Raw genomic sequence first — 25,311 nt, 5'->3', positions numbered from 1 at the left:
TGTCGTCTTTCTAGTGGAGATATTATTACTGTGCAGAGATAATAAGTACAAGTGATTTATGAACTTATTGGGAATCCCAATCCCCTTCCTTGCTACAGGAGTAGCCTGCCGTAATAGTGTTGCCGTAATGGTGTTGCGTAAGAGTCTTGCGGCACCTTAAAGAACAACAAATTTATTAAGGTATGAGTTTTCGTGGACTATAGCACACACACGCTCCAGGCTACCCCTTCATGTTTCTTTTCTCTTTGCCAGCAGCATTCCTTCTTCGACGCCAGTTTCAGAAACAAAGTGAGGCGAACAAGGTTGTAATGCTGGTGGTCAGACGACGACGACGAGGTTAAGGCCACAAGTGTGCGTTGCTAAGCGACCCCCAGCGACTCTCCGGAGAAACATGGAATGTCAACAAAGAGGCGCCTGCGTGTTAGGGAAACTGTGAGCGCCGGGCGGAAGGGCAGGCGCACGCGCAAACGTGATGCGACAGGGCGCGCCGCGCAGTTGAATGCGAGCTTCTGGTAAGGTGGTCTGGGTTTGCAAAATATGGTGGGATCGCGCTAGCAAGAACATGGAGAATTGGCGTTCACGCCCGCCAGTGCGGCTGTGTTAGAAAGTTTCTCCAGTGGGAGAATTCAAATCGGGCTCCTGCGTAGGTAGAAATGCAGCAGGCGCAGCTTCCCTCATCTCTGTGCTGACGTGAGTTGTGCCTGTTAGATTGCTGCCTGTTGAATTAAAGGTCCGAGACTCGGGGGGGGGGGAGGTGACAGTTCGATATGGGATACAGCAGGCTTTCCAGAAGTCGGTGGGTTGCTTTTTTATTTCCAGATAGAGCTGTTAGACCGAAATGCAGTAGGCCCAGTTTTTCCCCAATACCGTGCTGGAACAAGCCAACTCTGTTGAATTGCTGCCTGTTGCATGACTGACAAAGATTCAAATACTTTTGCTTTTTGTGGGTGGGGTGGAGCAGGTGACAGTCTCTAAAGTGGGTTCCAGTTGAGGACCTGGTGAATGTAGCCCTGGATCCAGGGTGTCTGCTGGAATTTGTAGTGCTGGCCTGAGTGCCAGTGTGGTGTAGTGGTTAAGGTGTTGGACTACGACCTGGGAGACCAGGGTTTGAATCCCTGCATAGCCATGAAGCTCACTGAGTGACCTTGGGCCAGTCACTGCCTCTCAGCCTCATGAAAACCCTGTTAATAGGGTCACCATAAGTCCGAATCGACTTGAAGGCAGTACATTTACATTTATGCGCTGTCCTGGAGTGTGGGTGCCGAAGCTAAGGGGGACAAGAATGTAAGCCGCTCTCCCACCATAAGATCATCTGCTATAAATTTTATCTTCTTGTTCCTCATAGGCTCTTATTACAGAGATGTCCCACAACAGGCGTAGTAGCAAAGGACCTGGCCCTGCTCAGGTACATGGATATCTTGGTTTATTATATGCTTGAATGCATAGCATATGCTGCCAATGGGAATTAGGGTAGATTGCATAAGTATAACTAGAAAACAACAACTTAAAAATTAGCAATCCTAATGGCTACTTCAAACTAGATTTTTCTTGCACTCAGATAGTACAAAATGCTTGAGGCATATTGAACTTCAGGCACATATATGATTAACCACTTGCTTTTTTAAAATGGACACTACTACCCTGTTTCACATGCGTGTTAGAGGTAATATGAATATGCCTTTCTGAGATATCTGACCTGCCTGTTGGTATGTTTCTAGTCCAGTTCAAGGTGCTGGTTTTGATCTTTCAAACTTTAAAAGTTATGGTTCCTGATAATCTCAGAGACTGTCTTCTATATGAACCACCCTGAGACTTAAGATCTCCCTGTGAAGCCTATTGGCAAGACAAGCTTATTTGGAGGCCAGTCTTTGGAGGCGTATATAGCTCTGTTTTTGTCATCCTTCTGGAAGCAGGTTAAGATATTTCTTTTCTGTTATACCAGGGGCAGCTGAGTCCCTTAAAAGCTGCTTTATTGTTTTAGCTGCTGTGTTCTTGTCTATTTTGGGTCTATGATGTTTTATTTGTTTGCTTTTGATAAAGTTATACCATGCCTTTCAGGACAAAACTCTCCCAAATTAAAACTTAATTTAAAAATAAATTAAAAAACAATAAAATACACAATCTTTAAAATTCAAAACTAAATGCAATACCGCCCCCCCCAAGCTGTAGCTTCTAAAACACAAAGATGCATTAAAAATCAGTCAAAAAAGTCACAAGGATAAGAATGAAAAGAGGTTAGTTCACCAGCAGCAATCCTAGGCTAGTAAAAGACAAGCCACTAACACCACCTGCGTTTTCATAGGTAGTGCTGAGTCCAGAGAAGTCCCCAGACTGCATACATGGCTCTTCAAGAGGAATGCAACCCTGTCCAAAAATGGTTGCAAGCCTACATATTTTACAATATATTTTGATGTTATCATTTTAGTTTTTATGCCCATATAAAAACTAAAAGGTGGCATATAAATCCCAGAAGTAAATCAGTAGTGGAGGCCTGACTCTTTCCCATTTAATCTGCATGGATTTTAAAGAGACAAGTGTCTTAAAAATGTATACATGTATATGTATATACATGTATACATTTATGTATACATATAAATGTATACAATATGATGTGTGGCACTTGCACGTTGTACTTGAGTCTTAAAGAACTTATTTGAGGGTGACCTTAAACATTCCACTTTATGAAAGAAGGTGTAAGTTTTGAATGGTGAAGCTTAACCCAAATAGTACAATCCTATGTATGTATACTCAGAAGTAAGTCCCACTGGGTTCATTGGGATTTAATCTCAGGAGAGTGTGCACGGGATTGCAGTCTTGGTAACAAATGGCTCAGAAAAAGGCAAGCGTGTACAGCCCCACATGTGGCTAATGGGGAATCAGAGCTGGACCTCCAGAGCTGGCAGATATGTGTGAATCCCATAGCTGGATACCAAAGTCATTTTTAATGAACCCTCCTTTCTGTTTCTACCCAGGCACAGCACATGGATGTAGATGAAGAAAGCACTTTGACTCAAACACAGACACCCAGCCAGGTGCAGCGTAACTTAGAGCGGCGCCCACAAAGTCAAGTGGAACTCAAAGTAAGGGAGTCTCTGGTGCCATTCTTGGTGCCCTTCCTGTCATGATTAACTAGATCCAAGGCTGTGTGCACTCTGTTAAAAAAATTGAGTTTTGTGACCAGTATAAATTACTTACATTGTACAGATTTGTATGATTTATTCTAGTTTTGTTAGCTGTGCCAGATGCCCTTCCCTGCAACCGCTGAAAATCTTATTCAGCCACCATTCTGGATTCTGATATTTCCCCAAGTGTTGCCCACATACTTTCTAATGTTTGCAGCTATAATCCTCGAAAACTGCTTTCTTTTTTTTAAATGAAATCTGAGATTCTCAAGAAGCTGAATGCTGTGTCCACAGAATTGCCATGTATGTACACCCCTGTCAACTGCCTATGTTATATTCTCCCTACAGGTGAATGAGCTGGTGCAGTTTCTGCTGGTCAAAGACCAGAAGAAGATCCCTATTAAGCGGGCAGGTAAGAACAGGGGTAGCTTATTACGTTTTTGTGCCGGAGAGACTCAAATCCTGTTTCCAGGATTAGACTAAGCAAATTTGTATTTGCATATGTTTAATTTGAGACCTTATCCCAGTCTGCGTCTGTGTTGAAGTTGATTTTTAATATGTTTTTATAACTTTTTTTAAAAAACAATATGTTTTTAAACTTTATTCTTTTTTAAGATGTCTTCAAAGCTTTTTTAAAAAAATGTTTTTAAAGATGTTTTGTTTTAATGTATTTTAAAGTCTGTTTTTATGATGTTTTAAAGTGTTTTTAGTGCTTTTGTTTGCTGCCCTGGGCTCCTGCTGGGAGGAAGTGTGGGATATATTTTAGCATGTGTTTTAAATTGTTTTTAAAATATGTGTTTCAAATTGTATATTTGTTTTAATGTTTTTGGTTGCTGTAAACCGCCCAGAGAGCTTCGGCTATGGGGCGGTATACAAGTGCAATAAATAAATAAATAAATATAAATCAAATAATAAATAAATACATAAATATGTTTGTTTTCAAACTTCCAAGGTTCAACCACTTCCAAGGTTCAGTTTTCAAAGAACTTTAGATCTTTTGGCAAGGACTTGGCCATACTGCTGGGGAATAGAGGGAGAAGGCAGGAAAGTAGCAGTGGAGATGGGTGGGCTACATCCTAACCCTCCACAACTGCTCAGCTCTGTCTGGTTTCTGACCCCTTACCAGGCATTGTGCACATATTTCCAAATTCTTCAACCAGGAGCCCTGGTTGCCTGGCTTCAGTCTATATTTTTAATTGCTCTTCATAATTTATTTTGAGTGCAGTTGAGTTTCCATGGGGATTTAATTGTGTGGGTGTCCAGTATAAGTAGTCCTGATCAGCAATCCTTTCTGTCTCCTTTGTAGATATTCTGAAACATATCATCAAAGACTATAAAGATGTCTTTCCTGAGATCCTCAAACGTGTCAACCAGACTCTTCAGCTGGTGAGGAAGGAATCTATTAATGGTTGGGCAGAAATAGGGGGCTCTATCCACTTTGCTTTGTTCATGGGTTCTGATGAGGCCAAGCTCTCAAACCATGACTGTGCAGAGGACATTCCTGCAGTGTATGGTGAGGCCAAAATAGTTGCTTTCAAACTGAAGTCATTTGAAAGCCCATTAAAAAGATGGAAGCATGGCAGAGAGTGCTTTGTCTTTGTGGTCAGCTTGACTGATACGCTCTGGCTCGATGTGAAGGTAGAGAGGGAAGGAATGGCAATTTTTGCATAAGTTGTCTGCAAAGATCACTTGAATGTGTTTATCTATTCTTTGATCCTTTAGTATATTAATTGAGGATCATCTGGATCCATGATCGAGGATGCTGCAAATCAAAACTCCTTGTTCAGCAATCCAAATTCTGTGCGTTCTCCGTGAACTATATATGCCAGGGATAAAAATTATTTATTTCTCAATATCTGGTTGTGATTTCTCTTTCCTTTAAACAGGATTTTAATAGCAGAAGAGAAAAGAGGACGACTCTTGTCTGAATGTGTTCATTTTTTTTCTGCCTTGCCAGGTATTTGGGCTGGAGTTGGTGGAAATTGACTCAAAGTATCACACATACATCTTGATCAGTAAATTGCCACCACTGGAACTGGAGAGCATGAAAGAGTAAGAAGATAGAAGAAAATGCATTCTGGTTCTGCATTGCCAGTCTCAGTTAAAACTGAAATGAAACCTTGCACAAAGAATTCCCTCCCTCTCCCTCTCTCCCTCTCTCTCTCTCTTCTCCCCCGCCCCCATTTTTGTGTAAGAAATTTGATTTCTTTTCAGCTAAAGGCTGAAGTTCATTTCTGTCACACTGAACTTCCAAGTTACTAAGAGAGTCTTAGGAGCACATTGTAAGTGTGGAAATGTTTGCCAATCCCTCACCAAGCTTGGAAGGGCAGGACAAGGTCTTGACAGTGATCAGCTGTAGTGCATGAGCTCCCTGCGCTACAGCTGATCATGCACTACACCTGATCAGCTGGAGCGCACAATCAAGTGGAGCGTGGGAAGCTCGCACACTCCAGCTGATGGCTGTCAGCTGGAGCTCCCCGTGCTACAGCTGATTGCCCCGCTGGTGCTGCCGTATTAGCGGAATGCCGAAAAACAGGGCCCTATTGTGTATGTAATTGTGTTTTAAATGGCTTTTATATATGCAGTTCTTTTATATACGTTGTAAAGGGTTTTCGGGATGCCTTGTGGGAGGTGATACATAAATAATAATAAATAAGATCTGGAAGGCCAAAGGTTTCCCACATCTGATATCAGCTGCTTATTCCTGAAGTTAAAAACAGTTGTTTGGTTAAAAATACCTTACTTTATAACTCAGGCTTCAGTTTTGATGCCAAATCCAGTGTTGATTTCCAAATGAGAGACTGAATCTCTTCCTCTTTTTGCAGGGATGAGATCACACCCAAGATGGGTCTCCTTGCAGTCATTCTCAGCCTGATCTTCATGAAGGGCAATGTGGCCAAAGAATGTGAGTTTCATTCCCCTGCTGTTCACTCCCTTTCCTTGGTAGCCTCAGTTGCTGACCCTCATCTCTTCCTCTTTCCATCCAGCTGCTGTTTGGGAGATGCTGAGGAGACTGCGAGTTGACTGCTCTGGGTACGATTGACTGCTCTGAGGAGGCCGAGGGTAACGGCCTGAACCACAGTTCCAACCTCTTCAGCGGGTGGAATTATATTAGGGGATTGCAGAAGCAAAAACATCCTCCTTCCTCCTCTGACATTGTGTCTCCTGACAGAATCGTATTCTATCCACTTCCAGGGAAAAACATAAGATCTTTGGTGATGTGAAGAAGCTAGTGACAGAGGAATTTGTCAGGCAAAAGTGAGTCGGGAATTGCAAAGCTTTCTTATTATATAGTACATATGGGTTGTACTGGTTTAAGAGTGTTGGGAGACTGAAATCCAGAACTCACTGTGTATCTGTTTTTCTAATAGCTACAATGGGATGGGGGACCAAGAGCAGATATGTCCCTTAGAGAAGAGAGTTTATTTATTTATGTATTATTTGATTTATATCCTGCCCTTCCTCCCAACAGGAGCCCAGGAGAGTTGTGATTGGAATCTAGGTTATTGGGGATCATTTCTCTTCATCCTTCTTCAGGAACCAAAAGCATCTACATTTCTACCAATTTCCTTCCAGAGGCAGAAATAAAACACTTTTTCTCAGCTCAAAGTAGCAATGTACAGCTAAGCCCCTTGGATCTGCTTGGCATTCTAAGAATGGCTTGTTGCATTTGTTCCTTGCACACTAGTGCTGGGGATTGCTGGTTGAGATCCCTGTGTGCACAGAGCAATTATGGAGGAAATTGTAACTTGATTGTTTATCATACCCTACTAAGTATACATGTCAGCAACCGATAGATATAGAGAGCTTACAGGATTTTTCTCCCTGTCCTGGGAGACATCACGATGGGTTTCGGCTGGAGTATAGGTACTCAAGCATTTAACCTTTCTGCTTCTTTTCTTCTGTGTGTGGGAATGGCTTGTTTTTACAAAGGATTTTAGCAGTGATCACATCGTTTTCACTTTTTTAGGTACCTGGAATATACTCGTCTCCCACACACAGATCCACCCGAATTTGAGTTCAGATGGGGACCACGGGCTGTTAAAGAGACTTCCAAGAAGCAGATTCTACAGTTTGTTGCTATGGTACTGGTCACCTGCTACAAGGCACTGGCAATCAAAGGGAGCATTTCACCTTGAAGCTAGAGAGGCTCAGAGGTTTTTTTTCATGGAGAGGCCGTATGGCTGGCAGAGTTTGCTGTGTGGGCAATACCAAAGATCTTGGCCAGATCTGTACTTGCAGTATATCCGTATCATGCATTAAGAAAATGCAGACACTAGGACTGAGATAAATTGAAGGAATTTCCATGTATTTGCCCATTCTGTATAATTTATCCTGGACTATCCTTTTCAGAAGAGAGCCAGTGTGGCTTAGTGGTTAGAGTGTTGGACTATGACCTGGGAGACCATGGCTGGAATCCCCACACAACCATGAAGCTCACTGGGTGACCTTGGGCCAGTCACTGCCTCTCAGCCTCAGAGGAAGGCAATGGTAAACCACCTGTGAATACTGCTTACCCTATTCACAGGGTTGCCATAGGTCAGAATTGACTTGAAGGCAGTCCATTTCATTTTTATCCTTTTCAGACATTTTTCAAAATATTTTGACATAGTAGAGACATTGGGAGGAGGAAAAGGGGTGAAAGTTGAAAATATGTGGATTGTGAAGGGTGGGGGCCACTACTAACTTTGCAGGGCACTGGCCATTGTTAACTCTCCCCAGTCCTCATTCTGGCTTCTTAACTTTTCCTAGATGTCTTCTGAATGTATTTGGGCTTTTCTCTGGTCATAGAGGAGAGCAACTTGCTTATAAAACAAAACGTTGTTGGGATGTTAAACTGGACAACAGCTAACAAATCCTGAACAGCTGTATTAACAGATGTCCAGCCTGTCTTGCTCCTCCTCTTTCTCCCCATTATGTCAGTAGCTTCAGAGCAGGCATCACAAGGCTCCTGATTTCTTGTACAGCTTTCCACTCCTGTGTTTTCCTAACTGGACCCATCTGTTTTCCCCCCTCATCAGATACAGAACAAGAACCCCAAATCCTGGATGAGCCAGTACAATGATGCTGAAGCAGAGGCCAATGCTGCAGTAAGACACTAGCCATTATGGTGCTGGATTGCAGGGAGCCATCGGAACCCCTAAGTCGAACCGGGTCTATAGCCATCCACTGCCTTATTTGACTATGGCTGAGAGAGGTGCCTTGAGTTTCACTTTATAGGAGCTGGGTTTCATATAAAGTGCTTTGTGCACCTTACTAGGTTTCCCCAAATGGAGGAGAGATTCCAAAATACACTTGGGACACTTAACCCATCACTTAAATAAGAATTTTTGGTAAGGCACGTGACTGATCAACAGTTAAATAAAATATAATTGTGTTATTTTCTGAATGGATTGATTTTGGTAAGGAGAATACAGACCAGAAGTAAAGTTTTTATTCTATAAAACTTCTGTATTTAATTGCTACTGTAATATTGTAAAGAGTAATTATTGTAATTATTGTAAAGAGTAATTATTGTAATTATTGTAAAGAGCATGTATTTTCATTAAAATAAAACAAAATAAAAAGAAGAGGCATAATCCAGGTAAAGTTAAGCATTTTCATGTCCTCTTGATTTCAATGAAATGTAAGAATATGATTAACTGTTCCTCCAAATGAAAACAGTGGGACTTAAAAGTGCCTATCAGTGTCTGGATTGTGTTTCATTTCCCCCCTCCTCAATTGTTTGTTTACAGTCCTTTTCTTTCTTGGTGAACACTCAGGGCCCCATGTCCTGAAACAGGCAAGCTTTATGCAACAGTTCTAGAGAGGTCCACATATGTATGAAGTCAGGCAGAATGGTCCAGAGCCCCAATACCCACCATTATTTCTTTGGATTGCACCGTGTTGCCTGGATGAGTACTAGTAACTTTGTAGCAGAATGGAAGGTGGGATTCTTTTTAATAAGCGGCCTGGCTAATAATGTTCTGGCACGGTATCTAGTGCTTCTTCAGGATCTCTTGTCACAGCCACATTCTGCAATAAGAAGGGAAAAGAGGTCTGAGATTGCTGCACAATGGCTTAAATTAAGCAATTCTTAACAATGCTTAATAACAATAATAGTAATTAGTAGGGAACTGACATCCCACCCACACCCATTCAGACCAGTGTGGCGAAATGGCTGGAGCATTAGAATTGGAGCTAGAATATCTGAGCTACTCTCCTCAGTTCTGCCACAGGGCGGGCATAGGACACCTGGGTTATATCGATCACTTCTAATATGGACCCCACTGTTTGATGTTTGGCAAGACCATTTCTCTTAGTAGCTGTCTATCTCTTCTCTTGTAAATGTGATTTTCTTGTATACGGTGAATTGAGTGGCACAATGTGGCCTTGTCTTGTAAGCCTTTGCCATAGTCATCTGCTCCCGTTTCCCAGGAGGAGGGAAAAATCCTGGTTTGGAAACTTCCCAAGGCTATCAACCAGGTCAACAGAAGGGCTTAGATACACAGCAAGCCAAGCTGATTAACATTCTGTGTGAGGTGGGGGTGGAGATGCTATTAGATTAGTGAGCCACTTGAAGGTAGGGAAGCGTTTACCTGAGGGCCAAACAGGCAAGGGGGAGGGGACCGGCCCAGATCTTTCCAGCAGGGTCGTTTGGTTGGCTCAGGGCTAGCCATTGGCACGGTGTGGTAGTGCCGGTACAAGGGGGCCTGGCTAGCCTTGTAGGAAAGATGCTGGTGGGGGGAGGGAAGATAAAAGGAAAATATTACAGAGGGAGAGATGAGTCTGAAAAAGGTGATCTTCTCTGTTGGAGGATCCCCACGGAGTGAGGTCAGCAGGCAGGGTTAGGTAGTGGAGCTGATACCCAGCAGCATCCCCTGGAAGCTGCTTCATAGCAAAGCAGGGCTATGCAGAGCCTCCAGAAGATCCTCCTTGATCCCCAGTGAGGGATGCTCCTCAATGCACCAGGAATCCCGCTTACCTGTGGGCGTTCCCGATGTGTGTTCACAGCCTCGATGTTGAGGAAAATAGATTCCACCTCGCATCCTGCCCCCAAAACAAGTCCCAAAATTACTGGATGTAGGTGGAAATGCCATACATTTACCACTCCACCCGTGGCCGTATCAGTCCATGTGCATTTCAGAGTTAAAGCTTGGGATTGTACAAGCTGCTTCTCAGAAAGGAATAGTTACTTGCCCTACTTGGGAGCTGAGAGGCTGACTTCAAGGCATGACTAAAGGGAAGCTCATTCGGTACTGAGGAGCAGCACTGCAGAGAGAAAATGCCCAGAACTTCATCATGGCAGTTGTTGCTGATGGAGTCCTTGCTGGAAATAGGCTGGGGGGGGTGTTGCCCCTTTACCTCTTTATCCAGACTATGCTGCTATCCAAGGAGCATAGCTAGGAGAGATTAATCTTTTTTTTTTATTTAATGTTTCTTTTTTTAATAGTCCCTTCAAAACTAAGAGAAGCCTTTCCTGTAGGTTCACTTTAATGTAACAACAGACAAGTAGTGAAGGAGAGTAGCAGGATCATTCACTGTTTAAAGTTGGCTTGCAAATCCTGGCTTGTTTGGAAGCCATTAACTGTACAGTAGGGCCCCACTCATACGGCAGGTTCTGTTCCGGACCCCCGCCGTAAAGCGGAACCCCATTGACTAATGGGGCACGTTGCGTGAAAATGATGCGAAAATGTCACAAAAGCGGCTTTAAAAGAGGGGAGGAAAGCCGCCACATTAGCGCCGGGAAGCGGGGCCCTACTGGAGTTCCCAGTTCACACATAATGTCATGCAATAGTTAACTGTGGCTTCCTAGTGTTGTCAGCAGTGTGGAGGAATGAGTTGAAGCAGCAGCAAAGGAGCTGTGTGCAGGAGCACACAAAGGGCCGGTGCCAGGCATGACTGGGCCCTTGAGCACCAGCCTGCCCTGCCCCTGCAGCACTGTAGCCCCACATTTCCTCCCCGCTACAGGCAGCATGGGACTAATAAGCCCCCCCACGTGCCCCACCTATCTCTTGTGTCATGTGAATGACGTGCACGCATAGCACTCGTGCCTGCCATCAACCAAGTTGGGGAAGGAGGTTCAGCCCCTTAGGGAAGCCTCTGCCACCATATTGGGTGATGGCAAGCATGCATGCACGGCATTCACTCTGATGGGAGAGGTAGGTGGGGCATGTGTGGGCTTATTGAATCCCATGCTGTCTATTGGAGAGTACCTGGGAGCTCCCTCTCCATGATCTGCAGCAGGTTGCAGGACACTGCTGTGGATTACAGAATGAGAGTGCCACCCTCAGGAGGGGCCCTCAGCCCGGGCCCAACCTGGCTGCCCTCTGGTGCCAGCCCTGCAAACAGCTCATACACACCAGGGCTTATTAAACCAAGATTAATATGAATACTGCTGGTATGTGCTTGATATCCCACAGCTACAATGACAAAGGAAACATACTGGAAATGGGGGAGAGTAAATTCCCATCAGCTCTGGAATGGCATGCTTCATGTGGGCAGGACTCTGTTTGGCTGAGGTAAACATGTAAAGGAAGGCTGCGTGCCTTCAAAAGCACCAAGTAGCCACAGCCCATCACAGCTCCTCGTGTGTCCACTTTATGTCCCTGAGTGTTTGGGACTTCTAAAATCTCCCTGATTGAAACACTCACCATAGGCCACAGGTGTGAGCTTGAGAACGGTGTGCAGTGGGCACTTGAGGTAAGGTAACTCTTCTGGATGGGGAGAGAAACAAATGAAACAAAGGAACACTCAGCTAAGGGTCCAGCCCCTTACTCAGTCCCTACTGTGGGATTCTGTGGTGGGTGGTGTGGTGGTAGTATGAGAAAAATAACTGTCTGTCCCACTGGTGAATACCCCAAAGAACAGATTTCAAGAGAAACTCCCATCATTTTCCAGCAGTGGGTACTAGGTGGAGGAAATTTTATTTATGGGGAGAATGCTCCAACCTCTGAACGAGTTCATAGGGAGTGGGGCCCAAACTACTGACACGCACACAGTATCAGAAGGGAAGACTAGGTTAGGGATGGGCAGAAGTAAGCATGCAAACGCAGAACGGCACTCAGGTACCTGCACTCTTGTCCAAGAAGTAGGCAAGCAGGCAGCGCATGACTGCTTGGTGGCAGATCACCAGCACGTTCTCTTGTCTCTCCAACTCCATTATGACAGGTTCTAAGCGCTGCACCAGATCCTCATAAGACTGAGTGGATGTAAGGAGAAAGATATTCAGAGTGCTTTAGTGCTGGCTTCAATCCTAAGCCCTACCATCCCTTGGGAAGTTTTGTAGCTTCCTTCTCTGAACACTTCCTCTTCCCAACCAGCAATTCCCATGGGGAGTATCCTGTGTGTGTGAGGGTCCACAGTTCAGTTCCCGTGTGTGGTGTGCTTGGTCCCTATGCATGACAAGGTGTTTCTTACCTCCCCCTTAGGATAGCGGTACCGATATTTGTCCTGGTCTCGTAGGGCAAACTCATCTGGATAATGGCCCTGGATCTCTTCATATGACATCTCTTCACAGACACCCTAGGGGGAAAATGAAGAGATGGAATCTCTTGGGAGATGGAATACCTGAATTCAGTCTAAGCTATTGGCATGAAACAGGAAACAGAACCTTATATGTTGAAGGAAGGAGCTGGGATGCCCAGACCCTTATCTCTAGCTTCCTAGGGGGGAAAGTGTGCCTACAAACCTCACCCAAAGAAGGGATTTTGAAAAGGGAAGCCATGCCTCTTAATAGTAGACACATTGCTGGAGCTGGTGTGTTAGGATCAGAGAAGGGTGGGACCCTTGGTTCTATCTCCCGTTATGGGAAGGAGGGATTATATTTATTTAGCATTCGTTCTCACCGCATCAATCTCGTTCAGTGCTTTCCACTGTTCGTAGGGCACATGTAGTGCTTCCGCAGTCTGGATTGTTCGCTTCATGTGGCTCGTCCATACTTTAAGGTCATGGATGCATTGAGAACGGATGAAGCCAGCCAAGGCATGGGCGTACTTGGAGGCAAAGAGACAAAACGGGACAAAAGATCAGGAAAGAGCTAAGGAACAACGGTTCTCAAACCTTATAGTCCCAAGCGGTTGTTTGAATTGGTCTTGAGACGATGACAAAAACACTTTGGCCAACTGCAGGAACACGGGCACCTCTTTTTGCTACAATGGCAATGAATAATCCACGTTTTGCACTCTAAGATAGTGGGTAGAAACCTTCAGTCCCTCACTCAAGTGTGGACTATAACAAACAGTTGGAGCTCAAGGACTTTTTAAAGCAATAATGCGGGCACTTCTGTGTTGGAGATGTTAACGACAGCACTCAGCAGGAATAGCTTTATTGGAGCCTATGTGCAAATATGTCTGGGAAATGTTGCTGCCTCTATGCTAGGGGTTGTGTTTAAAGTCCCATTCGTGTGAGGACTGCCACTTGTTCAATGGAACTTCCCTCCCTCTCCTCCTCCCCACATGCACCCTCCCCCCAAAAAAATCTGTTCTGGGAGTTCCTATATTCCTCTGGAGTAGATTTAGAGGGGGGGTGCATGGGAGAAGGAGAGGGAGGGGAAGTTCCATTTCATTTGTGCAAGGACTTTCACTTATGTGACAGCTTCATTGGATACAATCTTACAAGTTGTAGTCAACTCAGAGTAGACTTATTGAAATGAACAAACTGAAGTCAGTCATGTCTACTAATTTCAGTAGGTTTACTCTGAGCAAGTCTAGCACTGAATACCACCCTATTCCCCATGGAGTACATTCATGATTCTTTTTTAAAAAGATCTATAGCAATCTCTAAAAATTACATGGGACCAAAGGTACAGGAAACATTATCCATTCAAAGGCAGAGAACGTGCTTTAGGGATAAAAGTTGTGGGTTCAGTCACTGGTATCTCCATTTAATTTTTTTTTCAAAATTAGACACATTTTTAAAGGGCTATATAAACAGATCTTTTGAAAGAGTAAGTACTGGAGTCTTCTGGAACTATTTTCTCTGAGGAACCCTTTTCTGTAGTGCACCTGTTCTCTGCTTATTGTGTAACCTTGGAGAGGGGTAGTCTGTTGCAGCAGAAATAGCAAGAATCCTATAGCACCTTAAAGGCTAAGATTATGGCAGAAGCGTTTGTGTGGACTGCATCTGATGAAATAGACACTAGAGTTTATATAGCTCTCCCTATATACATAAAAATGTAAGAAGTTATTCTGCAGTCCATTTTGCCACAGACAGGTGGTGCTATGAACTACAGCATGGCTGCTGCCACCCAGTCAAGTCACACTGAAGAGATGGTCCAGCAGGAGAAGTGGCGCAGGAAGAAGAAAGGCATCCAGAAGCAGTGGCTGCCCTTGGTATTGGCTGCCCACTGTTTCTTGCTACCTTCCTCCTTCCCTTACTGCTCCTCTTACCAGACCATCTCCTCACTCTAATTGGCCGGGTGAAGTGGGCAGGTAGCTGTGCAAGTGACCAACAACTGTGGAGTACAAATGGGTGCCAGGTGGGCTGACATCAGGTGAGTGAGGTGGTGATGGTTGCAAGTCAACACCTGGAGCACTGGAGGGGGGGTTGGAGAGGGGGTGTACCTGGGGTTGCCATTCCTGGGGTTAGGTGGTAGGGTTGGTGCAAGGAGTGTGCAGGGGCGGCAGACCCTAGTACAGAAATATTTATAGACTGCCCCTCATAAAATATCAGGAGTGTGTATGACAAAATTTACAAAAAGCATAAAATCCCATAAGAACGGTACAGAATCATCCTAAAAATGACTGGTTCATCTTAAAAAGTTTAAACCACTGAATAGGCCTCACAACATAAAAAAGTCATTAAGAAATGTCTGAAGGTTAGCAGCTAGGATGCCTGCCAAATCTCTGTTAGAAGAGTATTCCACAGCATAGGATTAGTGACATCAAATACCTGACTTCTGGTTGTGCTTCTGAAACATGGGGGGCAACTAAAAGCACTCCTCTGGATGATCCCAGTGACTGAGCTGAGATATAATGGTTCAGGTGGTCCTTAAGGTATCCTGGACTCAAGTTGTTCAGGGCTTTGCATATCAACACAGGTGCCTTGAATCTGGCCGAGAAGCATATAGGCAGCCAATGCGGATGTTTTAGCAGAGATGTCACCTGCTGCTGAAGTTGCTGGACTATAACTCCCATCATACCTGTCCATTGGCCAAACTGGCTAAGGCTGATGGGAGCTGGAGCCCAACAACATCTGGAAGGCACCAGGTTTGGGGAAGGCTGCTCCAAACAAAATGCTACTTCAAGGTATGGTACATTATTCGTGCTTCAAAGGATTCTGGGTACATCAAAGTCTTGCAGTGCTAATCTTCCCTATAGTTTTTTCATCTACACAAAAGCAGCTATATGTATCCTGCAGGATTGTGACTGCCCCCCATTCTTCCTTCGAGAAAACAAGATTTGATTTACCACAAATCCCTGTTCTTGAGGAAGGCATGAGGGCAATCTCCCACCTCATTTAGATTTGGGATCAACTTGTCCTTCTGGGCAATGGGAATATATTGGGAGGTAGCTAGGGTCTTCCAGCATGTACTTTCTCTACCTCCTTTTGCATGTTAGATTACAGATCAGGTTTTTAAACAGTACATGGCCTGTACTCATTTATGTATTTGATTTCTGAATTGCTTCCCATAAAAATCCCAAAGTGATTTAACACTAAAAACATCAACAATATAAGCATATTTAAAAATTTCAAGTCCAATATAGCTACAGACTAGGATAAAAAAATATTCCACTGAAAAGGCTTGTTGGAAAAGGGCAGGCCATTATAGTGCTGTTATTTCATATTGTTTTATACAGATAGGATTCTAGCAGGTTTTCCAGTTCAATCTGGGGAAGCTGGAGGCGGACTTCTCACAAGGAGAAACCAGCTGGTCATATGAGGTCTCAAAATAGAAGTGACTGTGCTTCTTCCCTCCTTTAAAGACAGAAGTTCACAGTAAGTAAAAATTCCTCTTTTCTGCCTTTTGATCAGGGGGCAGGATTCTGCTATACCTGTTTGCCACGCTCGGACAGTCCGGAGTCACCTCCAATGCACCCCCGCAGGTTGAGTTCGCTCTCCCCATGCCGGCTGAGGTAGATGGAGCGGGGTGTGACGTGAATGTTCATAAGGTAATAGACTGTGCGGCTCTGCACATGATCCTGGACCCGGTTCACTAGGTACCGACTGCCAACATTGAAGATTTTGATGTAGGATAGGGAGCTGGGGGCAGGGGAGAGGAGAATGAGATCAGAGGCCTGAAGGTCCCTGTGACAGTCTGTTCTACGGGGAATTCTGCACTGCTCATTCAGCAGACAATAAATTTACAGAATTTTAAGCTGCAAGATGTGATATCTATTAACCTGGATGGCTTCAACCAATTCAAGAAGGACAAGTTTATCAATAATTATTAGCCACGGTAGCCACATATTGCCTCTGTGTACTGAAGCAGGAGATGTATGAATACAAGGTGTTGGGGATAGCAGAAGACTATTGATGCTATGCATGGTCTGTGAGTTTCCTGAGGAATCTTGGTAGCCTCTTTTGGAGCAGAATACTAAATTTGATGGATCCTTCATCGGATTCATGGAGACAAGCATGTGTGTGGGTCAGTGGGTGAGAGAGTGATTGATTGTAGACGTGGATGCTGAGGTGTGACTGCAAATCTGCAGTGTGTGAGATGGGCAAGTACTGGTAGGAGAGAGTGTACGCTGCCCTGAAATGTGATCTGAAGGTGGTATAAAATGTTCTAACATTTTTAAAATAAATAGGTTGATAAATGGCAATCATCATTTAGTAGAGCCTCCATGTACCTCTTGAATAACAAATGCCATGGGAAAATAGGGAAGGGCCATCACTTTCATGTTCTGCTTGTCAGCATTGGGCTGGCAGCTGATGGACCCTCGATCTGATCCAGCAAGGCAATTCTCATGTTCTTTACTTTCAGCAGAAGGCGCTGCGTTCATTCCAACCTTTTGTACACAACCATGAGCAGCACAAGCTGCTTGTTGTTTTAAAAGGTTGGAATCCTCTTCATTGCAAATTCAATTTTACTGCAAGCCAGTTTGATATGTGGAATACACACGGCTCGGCCCACCTTTTTGCAAGACAGCTGTAACACAGCAGCAGCAGAACTGCCTCCTTACCTGTCCAACTCGTCATCCAGTGGCTCATAGGTTTTCTGGTAACACTCGATCCGCTTGAGAAAATCCTCTACCACTTCATCCCGGTTGCAGTCCTTATAATCAGGGCTGGTCAGCTTCACTTGCTGCAGGTGGTGCGAGCAGGCAAGATAAACAAGGTGAAACAAGGGGGGAGAAAAAGACACATGCAACCGGATCCATATTGCTGAAAGCTGGGAAGAATGATGATACTGGTCCTCATCTGTTAGTGGGATTACTGGAAATGGATTTCCAGCCTTCATTTAAGACAGGGCTCACCAGCACTTAGCCCAGTTTCACTGCCAGAAAGTTATGATGTGATCGGGGATGGGATAAATTCAGTTCAGTTCACATTTTAATGCGGACCCTCCTAATTTGCCCTTCCTGAGCCAATACATAAACTGAGACAAAACTACCATTTGAAATTAATGTTTGTCTGAATATTGTGATGCAGTTTCCCAAGTAAAAAAGTGTTAGGGGAAAGTGCACAAAAATGTATATATCAGTGAAAGCAACATGCCAAAAAATGCATTATATTAGGGAGAATAGCTTGCAAAAATGCATGTATTTGGCAAAATTGTGTACAAGAATGTGTACATTAGGAGAAATGTACACAAATATACAAATGAATTTTTGTGTAGATTTTTTTTTTTAATTGCAAACTGATGCAGCAATGGGCTGAACTGAACCAAAGACAGGAAAAATGAAAAACAAAGATAAACCAACACTGACAGATTCTTCCATCCATAGATGTGACCACAATACCTGATGGAACGCCTCTCCCGATACGAACCCACCCGTACACTACGCTCAACATCTAAGGCCCTCCTCCGGATGCCTACTCCGAGGGAAGCTCAGAGGGTGGCAACAAGGGAGAGGGCCTTCTCAGTGGTGGCCCCCAAATTATAGAATGATCTCTCTGACGAGGTGCGCCTGGCACCATCACTGTTATCTTTTCGGCGCCAGGTCAAGACTTTCCTCTTCTCCCAGGCATTTTAGCATGTGTTTTTTAATTGTTTTAAATTGTGTTTTAAATTGTTTTTAAAAGATGTGTTTTAAATTTGTATATTTGTTTTAATGTTTTTAGTTACTGTAAACCACCCAGAGAGCTTCGGCTATGGGGCGGTATAAAAATACAATAAATAAATAAGCTATAATGAGTCTGTTCTCCCCTCCCTTGGCCCAGTCTGAGTTCGGTAGGAGAGGTTTTCAAGTTAAAGGGCATGGCTTCTCTGGAGATTAAGCACTGTCAAGGAGGCTTATCTGGGGTGAAGAGAGAAGAGATCTTACCGTGATGTTCTCCTCGATGATGTCAGGGTCATCGCAGATGGATTCAATAAAAAAGACCTGTTGTGACAGTGGTATGTCATGGCATGAGAATGTAGGCAACCAGTTACCATCAAAATGGGTTTCTTTTGGTGGCTAGAGACAGTTGATAGCTTTTTTTCAGAGAGCAGATTTTTTTCAGATAATAGGCTGTTACTGATGGGCACTGCTGTCTTTGGTAAGCATATTTTGCAGGGGTTTGTAGTGTATATATGTCCAAACCCTGTTTGACCAGAGACGATAGTGCATTCCAAGGAAACAATGCTTCCATTAAATTTACTTCAATGCTTGAGAGAGGGGCAAGGTTAGGGTGCTATTCTATTTTTATTATGACATACTGTCATGAGATTTCAACCCAGAAACTGTTTTTTGATGTAGAGGTGTATTTTTAAGGATTTCAGTTTTTGTCTTTTTATGCTTGCGATCATCTTGTTGTGGCTAGTAGCAAGATGTTCTTCATTGTGCAAACAGCATCTATGAAAACTCAATATTTGAGGGGGAGGGATACTCTATTATCTCTTTTCCCCGTGCTGCCCTCTTGCTAGATACTTAAACGACTTGAGCCCCAAGCCCACAATGACATAAATTTGCATAGTGTACTTTATATGTATAGATGTCTCTGGGAAATTAAGATGGTGCATAGCTGGAGTCTCACTAGCAGTGCATTTTACAATGCGCCCAACTGCCATATTTATGGGGCAGGACATCTGGAGTCTACTGCAAAAGACCCAGGCCATCCCCTAACAGCACCCCTTTGTCTAAAGCAGTGGTGGGTGGAGAACCCTGGCCCTCCAGATGCGGATGAACTACAACTTCCATCAGCTCCAGCAAGCATGGCCAATGACCACGGAATGATATGAGTTGTAGTTCAGCAACATCTGGAGGGCCACAGCTGCCCCATAATTTGTCTAAAGGAAACAATTGGAAGTCTGTAAAAACTTCAGTATAAAAATGTGAAAACAGCATGCAAATTAAGCAGAGGTATGCAAAACAAGCAAAGCCTGATCAGTTGCCTTAGTTTGGATAATTCATTCTGTATTTAGAATCACCAACTCCTCTGCCTCCTGGGCTGTTCACTCGACTGCTTACTTTGTAGCCATTCTCCTTGGCAAACTGCAGGATGAGAGAGCGCCGTTCCTGCGTGGTGTTAGTGGCATCAAAAACCTAAGTAAGGAAACAGAGTGAGGCGGTGGAACAAGGATGCAGTCTGAGGCACCTGTAGATGTTAGATCAATATAGGGTTTTGCCCTCTTACCGCAACTTGCCCTTCTTCCATGCTCAGATAGATTTGGACATCTCGGAGAGCTGCTAATGCACACTGTCTGTTGGAGAATACAAGAAATTTTAAAATCCATTGCCAGTCTCATGTATCAATATCAAATGCTTGACTTTTATATATAACTTCAGAGCATTCAAAGCACTTCACAGTCCTTACAACAGCCTTGCAAGGTAGGAGCAAGCTTATTGTGGTTTGCTGAAGTGTTCACAACAAAAGCAAAACTTGAGGGAGGGGTGGAACTTCCTGTTTGACAAGTTAGCCACTTAGCCATTCCACTACGTTAGCTCTCTTACATAATTTACATTTATAAAATTTAATGCATGGCTGGGGCTTCTGGGAGTTGTATTCAAAAATGTCTGGAGGACACCAAGTTGGGGAAGGCTGCCCTGTACTGAACCCCACAATGAGTGCTATAAACTGGCCCAGATAGTCCTTCTTTGTGTCTTTCTTTTATCCTTGTGCATATCACCTGGTGCACTGAGCTTTATTTCTACCTGGCCTTCTGGGATTTATTATTAATGTTTAATCTTGGCTCCTTCTGTTGTTTCCTATGCAGTTGCTCACATCTGTAGCATAAGTTTGGGCAACAGCTTCAGTGTTATGGGAACAAGGTAATGGCACATTTCTCTCTGACATTAAAAATGTCATTTAAAAGGATGATCTAGGAGGGGGGCAGATAGGGTGAGGGTAGAAAACCTTACCCCTAAAGTCTGCTACCAGTGTTTTGGTACTGGATTGCTTTTGGCTTATCACCGTAAGCGCGGTGATCCTGTGGCATTCGGAGCTGTCGTGATCTGCTACATACAGAAAGGGGCTGAGGAGGAAAGGGGCCGGTGGGACCTTTGCTGAGTGAAGGCACCAATGGTATAACCTCCCTGGCCCATCTGCCATGGTGGCCTGTTTTATTATTTACCACTCATAAACCAAATAGCAAGAAGTTTGCTCTCTCACTCTCTGTTTTAAAGAGAGCTTTGATTTTCAAGGTTAGATAGAGATTCTGTAAACAGGCCCTGTGCCCAGTAAGAAGCAGGGAAGCTTTTGTAAGAGAATTGGGTTGGGGAGTTTCTTTCAGGCTGTGTGAAACCAATGAATAGTAAGTCTGCAATTGTATACCTACTTATCTGGAAGTAAACCCTATTTAACTGACTGCTGCTTTTCTGTCTATATTACATTTTGCACCCTGCCTTTTTTTCAAAGGAACATAGGAAGGTGTCGAGGGCATTGATCTATCTAGCCCGGTATCTATGCTGACTGCTGATGTCTCTCCAGAGATTCAAACAGAGAAAAGTCTGTCCCAGCCCTACCCGGATTTGTCAGGGATCGAACCAGGACCTTTTGCATGCAAAGCACTGTTACCACTGAGTACTCTCCAAGAAGTAGATGGTATTTCCCCCAAATGACCTTCATAACAATCATGTGAGATGGATTCAGGTGAAACTGACAGCCAATTTGTCATACAGTGACCTAAATGGTAGAGCAGAGATTTTGAACCCAGGTCTTCCCTAACCCAACACTCTATCCTTTACATGAGAAGTGGGGAGCCTGTGGCCTTCCACAAATTGTTGGGACTACAATTCCCATCATCCCTGACCAGTGGCCATGTTGGCTGGGGCTGATGGGAGATATAGCTCACCAACATCTGAAGGGCTTCACCCTATCTGTTTTCTGGCCCTGACACTGTTATGCTTGTGCCCCCTGGATGTGCCTTTCCCCATTGTAGGCTGTGGTTCCAGATTCTCCACCATATCCAGAATAGATGGGCAAGTTCCTCACCTTCGGATGTGCATGGCTTCTTCATTGTCTGGTCTGAAAAACTCATAATTCTTGTAGGTCTGGACGGCTTCACGGCGATACTGCCCAACATTGAACACTGGGGAGATGGAGACTAGGATAGCCTGGGGGTCTTCAAGGAGTTCCTCCCAATGTGTGCTCACAAAGCCTCCCCCTCTCCCAGCCCCCAGTCTAGGCTTCCACCTGCCCTGAGCAAACCCCCTTCCCACCATTACCTTTAGTGGGGATTCCAATCCAGTTGAGGTAGCGGGTGAGTTTTTTGGAGATGTAGGTTTTTCCTCGAGCTGGCAACCCCACCATGATCACCATGGTTGGTGAATTGGTGAACTGTGGCACAGAGGCTGTAGAGAGGCAGAAAAAGAGAAACAGATGTGCTGTCCCTAATTTGGGGAGGGGGACTGAGAAGCCTGACAGTGCCTGAAAACCCCCAAGAGCAGGGGATAGAACCAGCGCCTTCACTCGCAAAGGGTTAATCTTTTCCTGTCCCTGCTTTAGGCACAGTCCATGAGTTTTAAGACTCCTAGGCCCATCAGAGGCCTTTGTGCCACAGGTAGTTGTGGTACCTGCTTGCCATCCATGCTAGATTAATATGTGAGGGGACACTCTCAGGGTCTCTTTTCCACTAGAAGTAGGGCTACGGCCAGTGCATTCATTACATATAAGTTTACCATGTCTAAATGTCCCTCAGGTTAAAAGGCAGTTTCCTGAACAAGCCAGTCCCTCTGGCCTGATGCGGAATAAAACAGATCCTGGCCTTCTGGGGAAAAGAACCTCCATCTGAACAGTACAGATCCCAACTCACATCCCCTGCGTTGCTTCAGGCGACTGCTGGTGCGGGGAATCCATACTTTCTGTAGGGGCGTCTGAGTGAGCTCCCCAAACTCGCCAGACATCCTGCTGGCTGCCTACTTGTTCTGCAAAACTGGACTGTCTCGCTCTTCTGGGAGGCTCCAGATTACTGCTTGTCATGTGTTTGCATATGCAAGTAAAATAGGTTCAGCGTAGGACAGTGTGGCCATTGAACTCCCACCTCTGTGTACTCTACAGATAACTTGCCGATAACGTCTGCCCAAACTCACTTTGCTGTCAGGGAGAAAGTTCCCTGCTGTCCCTAACATTTGGCAATCTAGGGAACTAGGGAAACTGGGAGGCTCCATGCCTTTTCCCTGCCTTCCTGACCCATTCAGTTATTCTGAACTAAAAGTGAGTACTACCCTCCCAAGCCCAGAGACCTCAGATCCCTTTTCCAGTTCTGCAGAGTGGTCTGCTAATACAGCTATGGAATTTTGCCCTTAGGGATCCAGTTCCTACAACTGGAATAAATTGTGAAAAGGTGCCAATTTGCACAATTTAGTATTTACTGAGGGTTTTCTTGTGCAGATTTTGGATTAAAAATATTTCTTAATAACAAATTAGGAAACAAGGCTAACAGAAAAGTATGGATAGAGGTTAACAACTGTGCTACATGAAGAAATCCTACCTTCCCCACCAGTAAAGTGAAACCTTTCTCAGTTTTCTGTATTTTTGGTAAAATTTGTCAGCTTATTTTCCTTTACAGCCATGTGGACTAGAAATTTGTTTTTCTAAAAAATCAAAGCAGAGAAAGTCAAGCCTGTGCACAAACTGGTGGATTCCATGTCAGCCACACAATCCTGTGCTCCCTGTAGTATGATCACAACCATGCAGATTTCCAAAGATCCCACCACAGCCAATTCCTCTTAAAGGAGAAACCTGACCATCCTTGGTTATGAATCTCTTTGTGGTAGAAAGAACCACCAATTAACTCCCTTCCTGGCTTTGTGAGATAGAAGCACAGGACTGCCTCTAGGAGATCGGTGGAGGAATCTGTATTGGAACTAGAGTCAGAGGTAACCATCCTGCATGCTCTGCCCAGGTCGGTGTAAAGTGCCAGATCCTGGGGCAAAGTGAAATAGTTTCAATTCCTGGTGAGGTTTACTGGGGGACACTTAATCACCTGGCAGAGGAAGAGTGTTAGACTTGGAGGCTTACTCCAGGTGGTTCTGTAGATAATACTAAGCAGTGCATCTTGAGACGCAACTACAAATTTCCAAGTGCCCTCTGTGGATACAGAGCACTTAGACGGGTACAAAGAATGACGTTGTCTGCCATAGTTTGCTTTTGGCTTTTATTGGCTTCATCAAGTGTATAATGCTTTGCTGACATTTCCTAGACAATGATAGATAAACAAGATAACCTCTATAAGAGCAGAGGTACAAGATCAAAGTGCAGCATCTTGCAAGAGTTCATAAATAACTAACACCACTTAACTGACATGTTATGCAAAATTTTCAGAGCACCTCTAAAAAAAATCCCCAGTAAAAGTCCAATGTTTAACCTTAAACAATGCATTATGATGTGTTGTTGTTTTGCTTCTGACATCATGAAAAATGTCATCTGAAATTATTCAAGTTTTAAAATACTTGTATTAAAGCTCACTTAATCCCACCATTGGCAGAGAAGGAAAAAACCTGGGCAAAAAGTGACAAAGCAGACACATAACATCAGGCACTAAGAAGACAATCCACTAATCACATCCGCACCATACATTGAAAGCACTCTTATACCACTTTAATAGCCATGGCTTCCCCGAAAGGTTCCTGGGAACTGTAGTATGTTAAGGGTGATGACCTCACAGACCTACAATTCCCAGCATCTTTAACAAACTACAGTTCCCAGGATTCTCCATGACTGTTAAAGTGATGTAAAAGTGCTTTAAATGTATGGTGTGGATGTGCGCAGGAGAATTTCCCAATGGATTGTGCCCTAAATTGACAATGTGCAATCTACTCAGAAGGAAAGAGAGCAACAAGCTGCAGATCCTCATACAGAATTATTTTACTAGAAGGCTGTGTGACTGACAACTGTAAAATGGGCAAAGCTAAAATAGACTTTCACCAGAATGACCACAAGCTCCTTTGGGACGAAGTGGGCTGTTTGTTCCAATAAAAACATTGGTAACATTTTTGTGCCTTTTCATGCTAGCAAATGTTTTGTGGAGTACAACACCCAGGGTGTATTGGACTCGTGCGCTCAGCAGATGGACAGCCATTTTGAGTGTGGCACTTCAGTACAAGTTATGCATTGCATAGCACAAGCTTAGCAAATTCTCTGCATGCCTACAGCCTGTGTTTGGACACTGTTTCAGGAAGGCGTGCGCCTGACTCTCTTCAGCCTGCAACATCCTGCAAGTGTGCTAGGCCAGGAAATACAATATATCTTATGTAGTTCAAGGGCAAACACTTTGACCGGGGGGTTTACAGCAAGGATAGAAGAGAAAAGGAAGGGAATCAGGCTGTGTTCCAGAACATTGGGCAGCACCTGCTCGTGATAAGAGCTCCCCACTTTCCCAAACTCAAAACAAAGGAGCCAGGACCTCCATCACCCCAGGATGCCATGCTAGAGCCCCTAAGGAATGGAAGATAAATGAACATCCTGGCCATTCCTTAACTGCTTAGACACCCCACCACCTTCTTCCTAGGACACAACCTGTCTTCCCGGCTGCTCACTGCAACATGTCCTACCTGGGATTTTGACAGGTTTTCCCTCCATTGCTGATCAGTCTCCCCTATCTTCTAGGAGCCATGGCAGTGAGGGATCTGCCGTGTCACTACAGCAAAGAGGATTTCCCTTGGGGTCAAGTTTCATGCTGCTG

General features: G+C 44.3%; 2 protein-coding genes across 6 annotated transcripts; one reads left to right on the top strand and one right to left on the bottom strand.

The window, feature by feature from the left end:
* Positions 1–405: 405 nt before the first annotated feature.
* Positions 406–8,843, top strand: LOC133379237 (non-structural maintenance of chromosomes element 3 homolog). Of its 2 annotated transcripts, none has more exons than XM_061614104.1 (11): positions 406–512; positions 1,346–1,405; positions 2,973–3,080; positions 3,471–3,534; positions 4,429–4,508; positions 5,080–5,174; positions 5,948–6,027; positions 6,110–6,155; positions 6,318–6,380; positions 7,093–7,207; positions 8,144–8,843. In XM_061614104.1, exons 2-11 carry the CDS (start codon positions 1,361–1,363, stop codon positions 8,222–8,224), a joined length of 777 nt encoding a protein of 258 aa, XP_061470088.1. In that variant the 5' UTR covers positions 406–512; positions 1,346–1,360; the 3' UTR covers positions 8,225–8,843. The 2 variants fall into 2 exon arrangements, with proteins under 2 accessions (XP_061470088.1, XP_061470089.1); XM_061614105.1 differs by lacking the exon at positions 406–512 and adding an exon at positions 522–690.
* On the bottom strand, positions 8,553–25,311 carry PFKFB1 (6-phosphofructo-2-kinase/fructose-2,6-biphosphatase 1). Of its 4 annotated transcripts, none has more exons than XM_061614100.1 (15): positions 25,181–25,311; positions 21,854–21,979; positions 21,621–21,717; positions 19,824–19,890; positions 19,658–19,732; positions 18,533–18,589; positions 17,228–17,349; positions 16,097–16,304; positions 12,950–13,096; positions 12,522–12,626; positions 12,174–12,303; positions 11,756–11,818; positions 10,087–10,151; positions 9,701–9,838; positions 8,553–9,137 (listed from the first exon to the last, which is right to left on the bottom strand). In XM_061614100.1, the coding sequence occupies exons 1-15, from the start codon at positions 25,206–25,208 to the stop codon at positions 9,078–9,080; spliced, it is 1,488 nt and encodes a 495-aa protein (XP_061470084.1). In that variant the 5' UTR covers positions 25,209–25,311; the 3' UTR covers positions 8,553–9,077. The 4 variants fall into 4 exon arrangements, with proteins under 4 accessions (XP_061470084.1, XP_061470083.1, XP_061470085.1 ...); XM_061614099.1 differs by lacking the exon at positions 25,181–25,311 and adding an exon at positions 22,441–22,608; XM_061614101.1 differs by lacking the exon at positions 25,181–25,311 and adding an exon at positions 22,307–22,404.

This window comes from Rhineura floridana, chromosome 3 (genome assembly GCF_030035675.1).
Source record: "Rhineura floridana isolate rRhiFlo1 chromosome 3, rRhiFlo1.hap2, whole genome shotgun sequence".
Lineage (NCBI taxonomy): Eukaryota > Metazoa > Chordata > Lepidosauria > Squamata > Rhineuridae > Rhineura > Rhineura floridana.
This window is presented reverse-complemented; position numbering and strand designations above follow the sequence as displayed.

What these genes read in the sequence shown, in the direction of transcription:
- LOC133379237 (XM_061614104.1), top strand. Translation starts at nt 1,361, where the DNA reads ATGTCCCACAACAGGCGTAGTAGCAAAGGACCTGGCCCTGCTCAG. An exon ending in GAACTGGAGAGCATGAAAGA is followed by an intron (nt 5,175 to 5,947) that starts GTAAGAAGATAG and finishes CTCTTTTTGCAG; the next exon opens with GGATGAGATCACACCCAAGA. An exon ending in TTCTACAGTTTGTTGCTATG is followed by an intron (nt 7,208 to 8,143) that starts GTACTGGTCACC and finishes CCCCCTCATCAG; the next exon opens with ATACAGAACAAGAACCCCAA.
- PFKFB1 (XM_061614099.1), bottom strand. Translation starts at nt 22,531, where the DNA reads ATGTCTGGCGAGTTTGGGGAGCTCACTCAGACGCCCCTACAGAAAGTA. An exon ending in CTTCTTGGACAAGAGTGCAG is followed by an intron (nt 11,819 to 12,173) that starts GTACCTGAGTGC and finishes CTCCCCATCCAG; the next exon opens with AAGAGTTACCTTACCTCAAG. An exon ending in CACATCGGGAACGCCCACAG is followed by an intron (nt 9,839 to 10,086) that starts GTAAGCGGGATT and finishes TCCCCCCACCAG; the next exon opens with CATCTTTCCTACAAGGCTAG.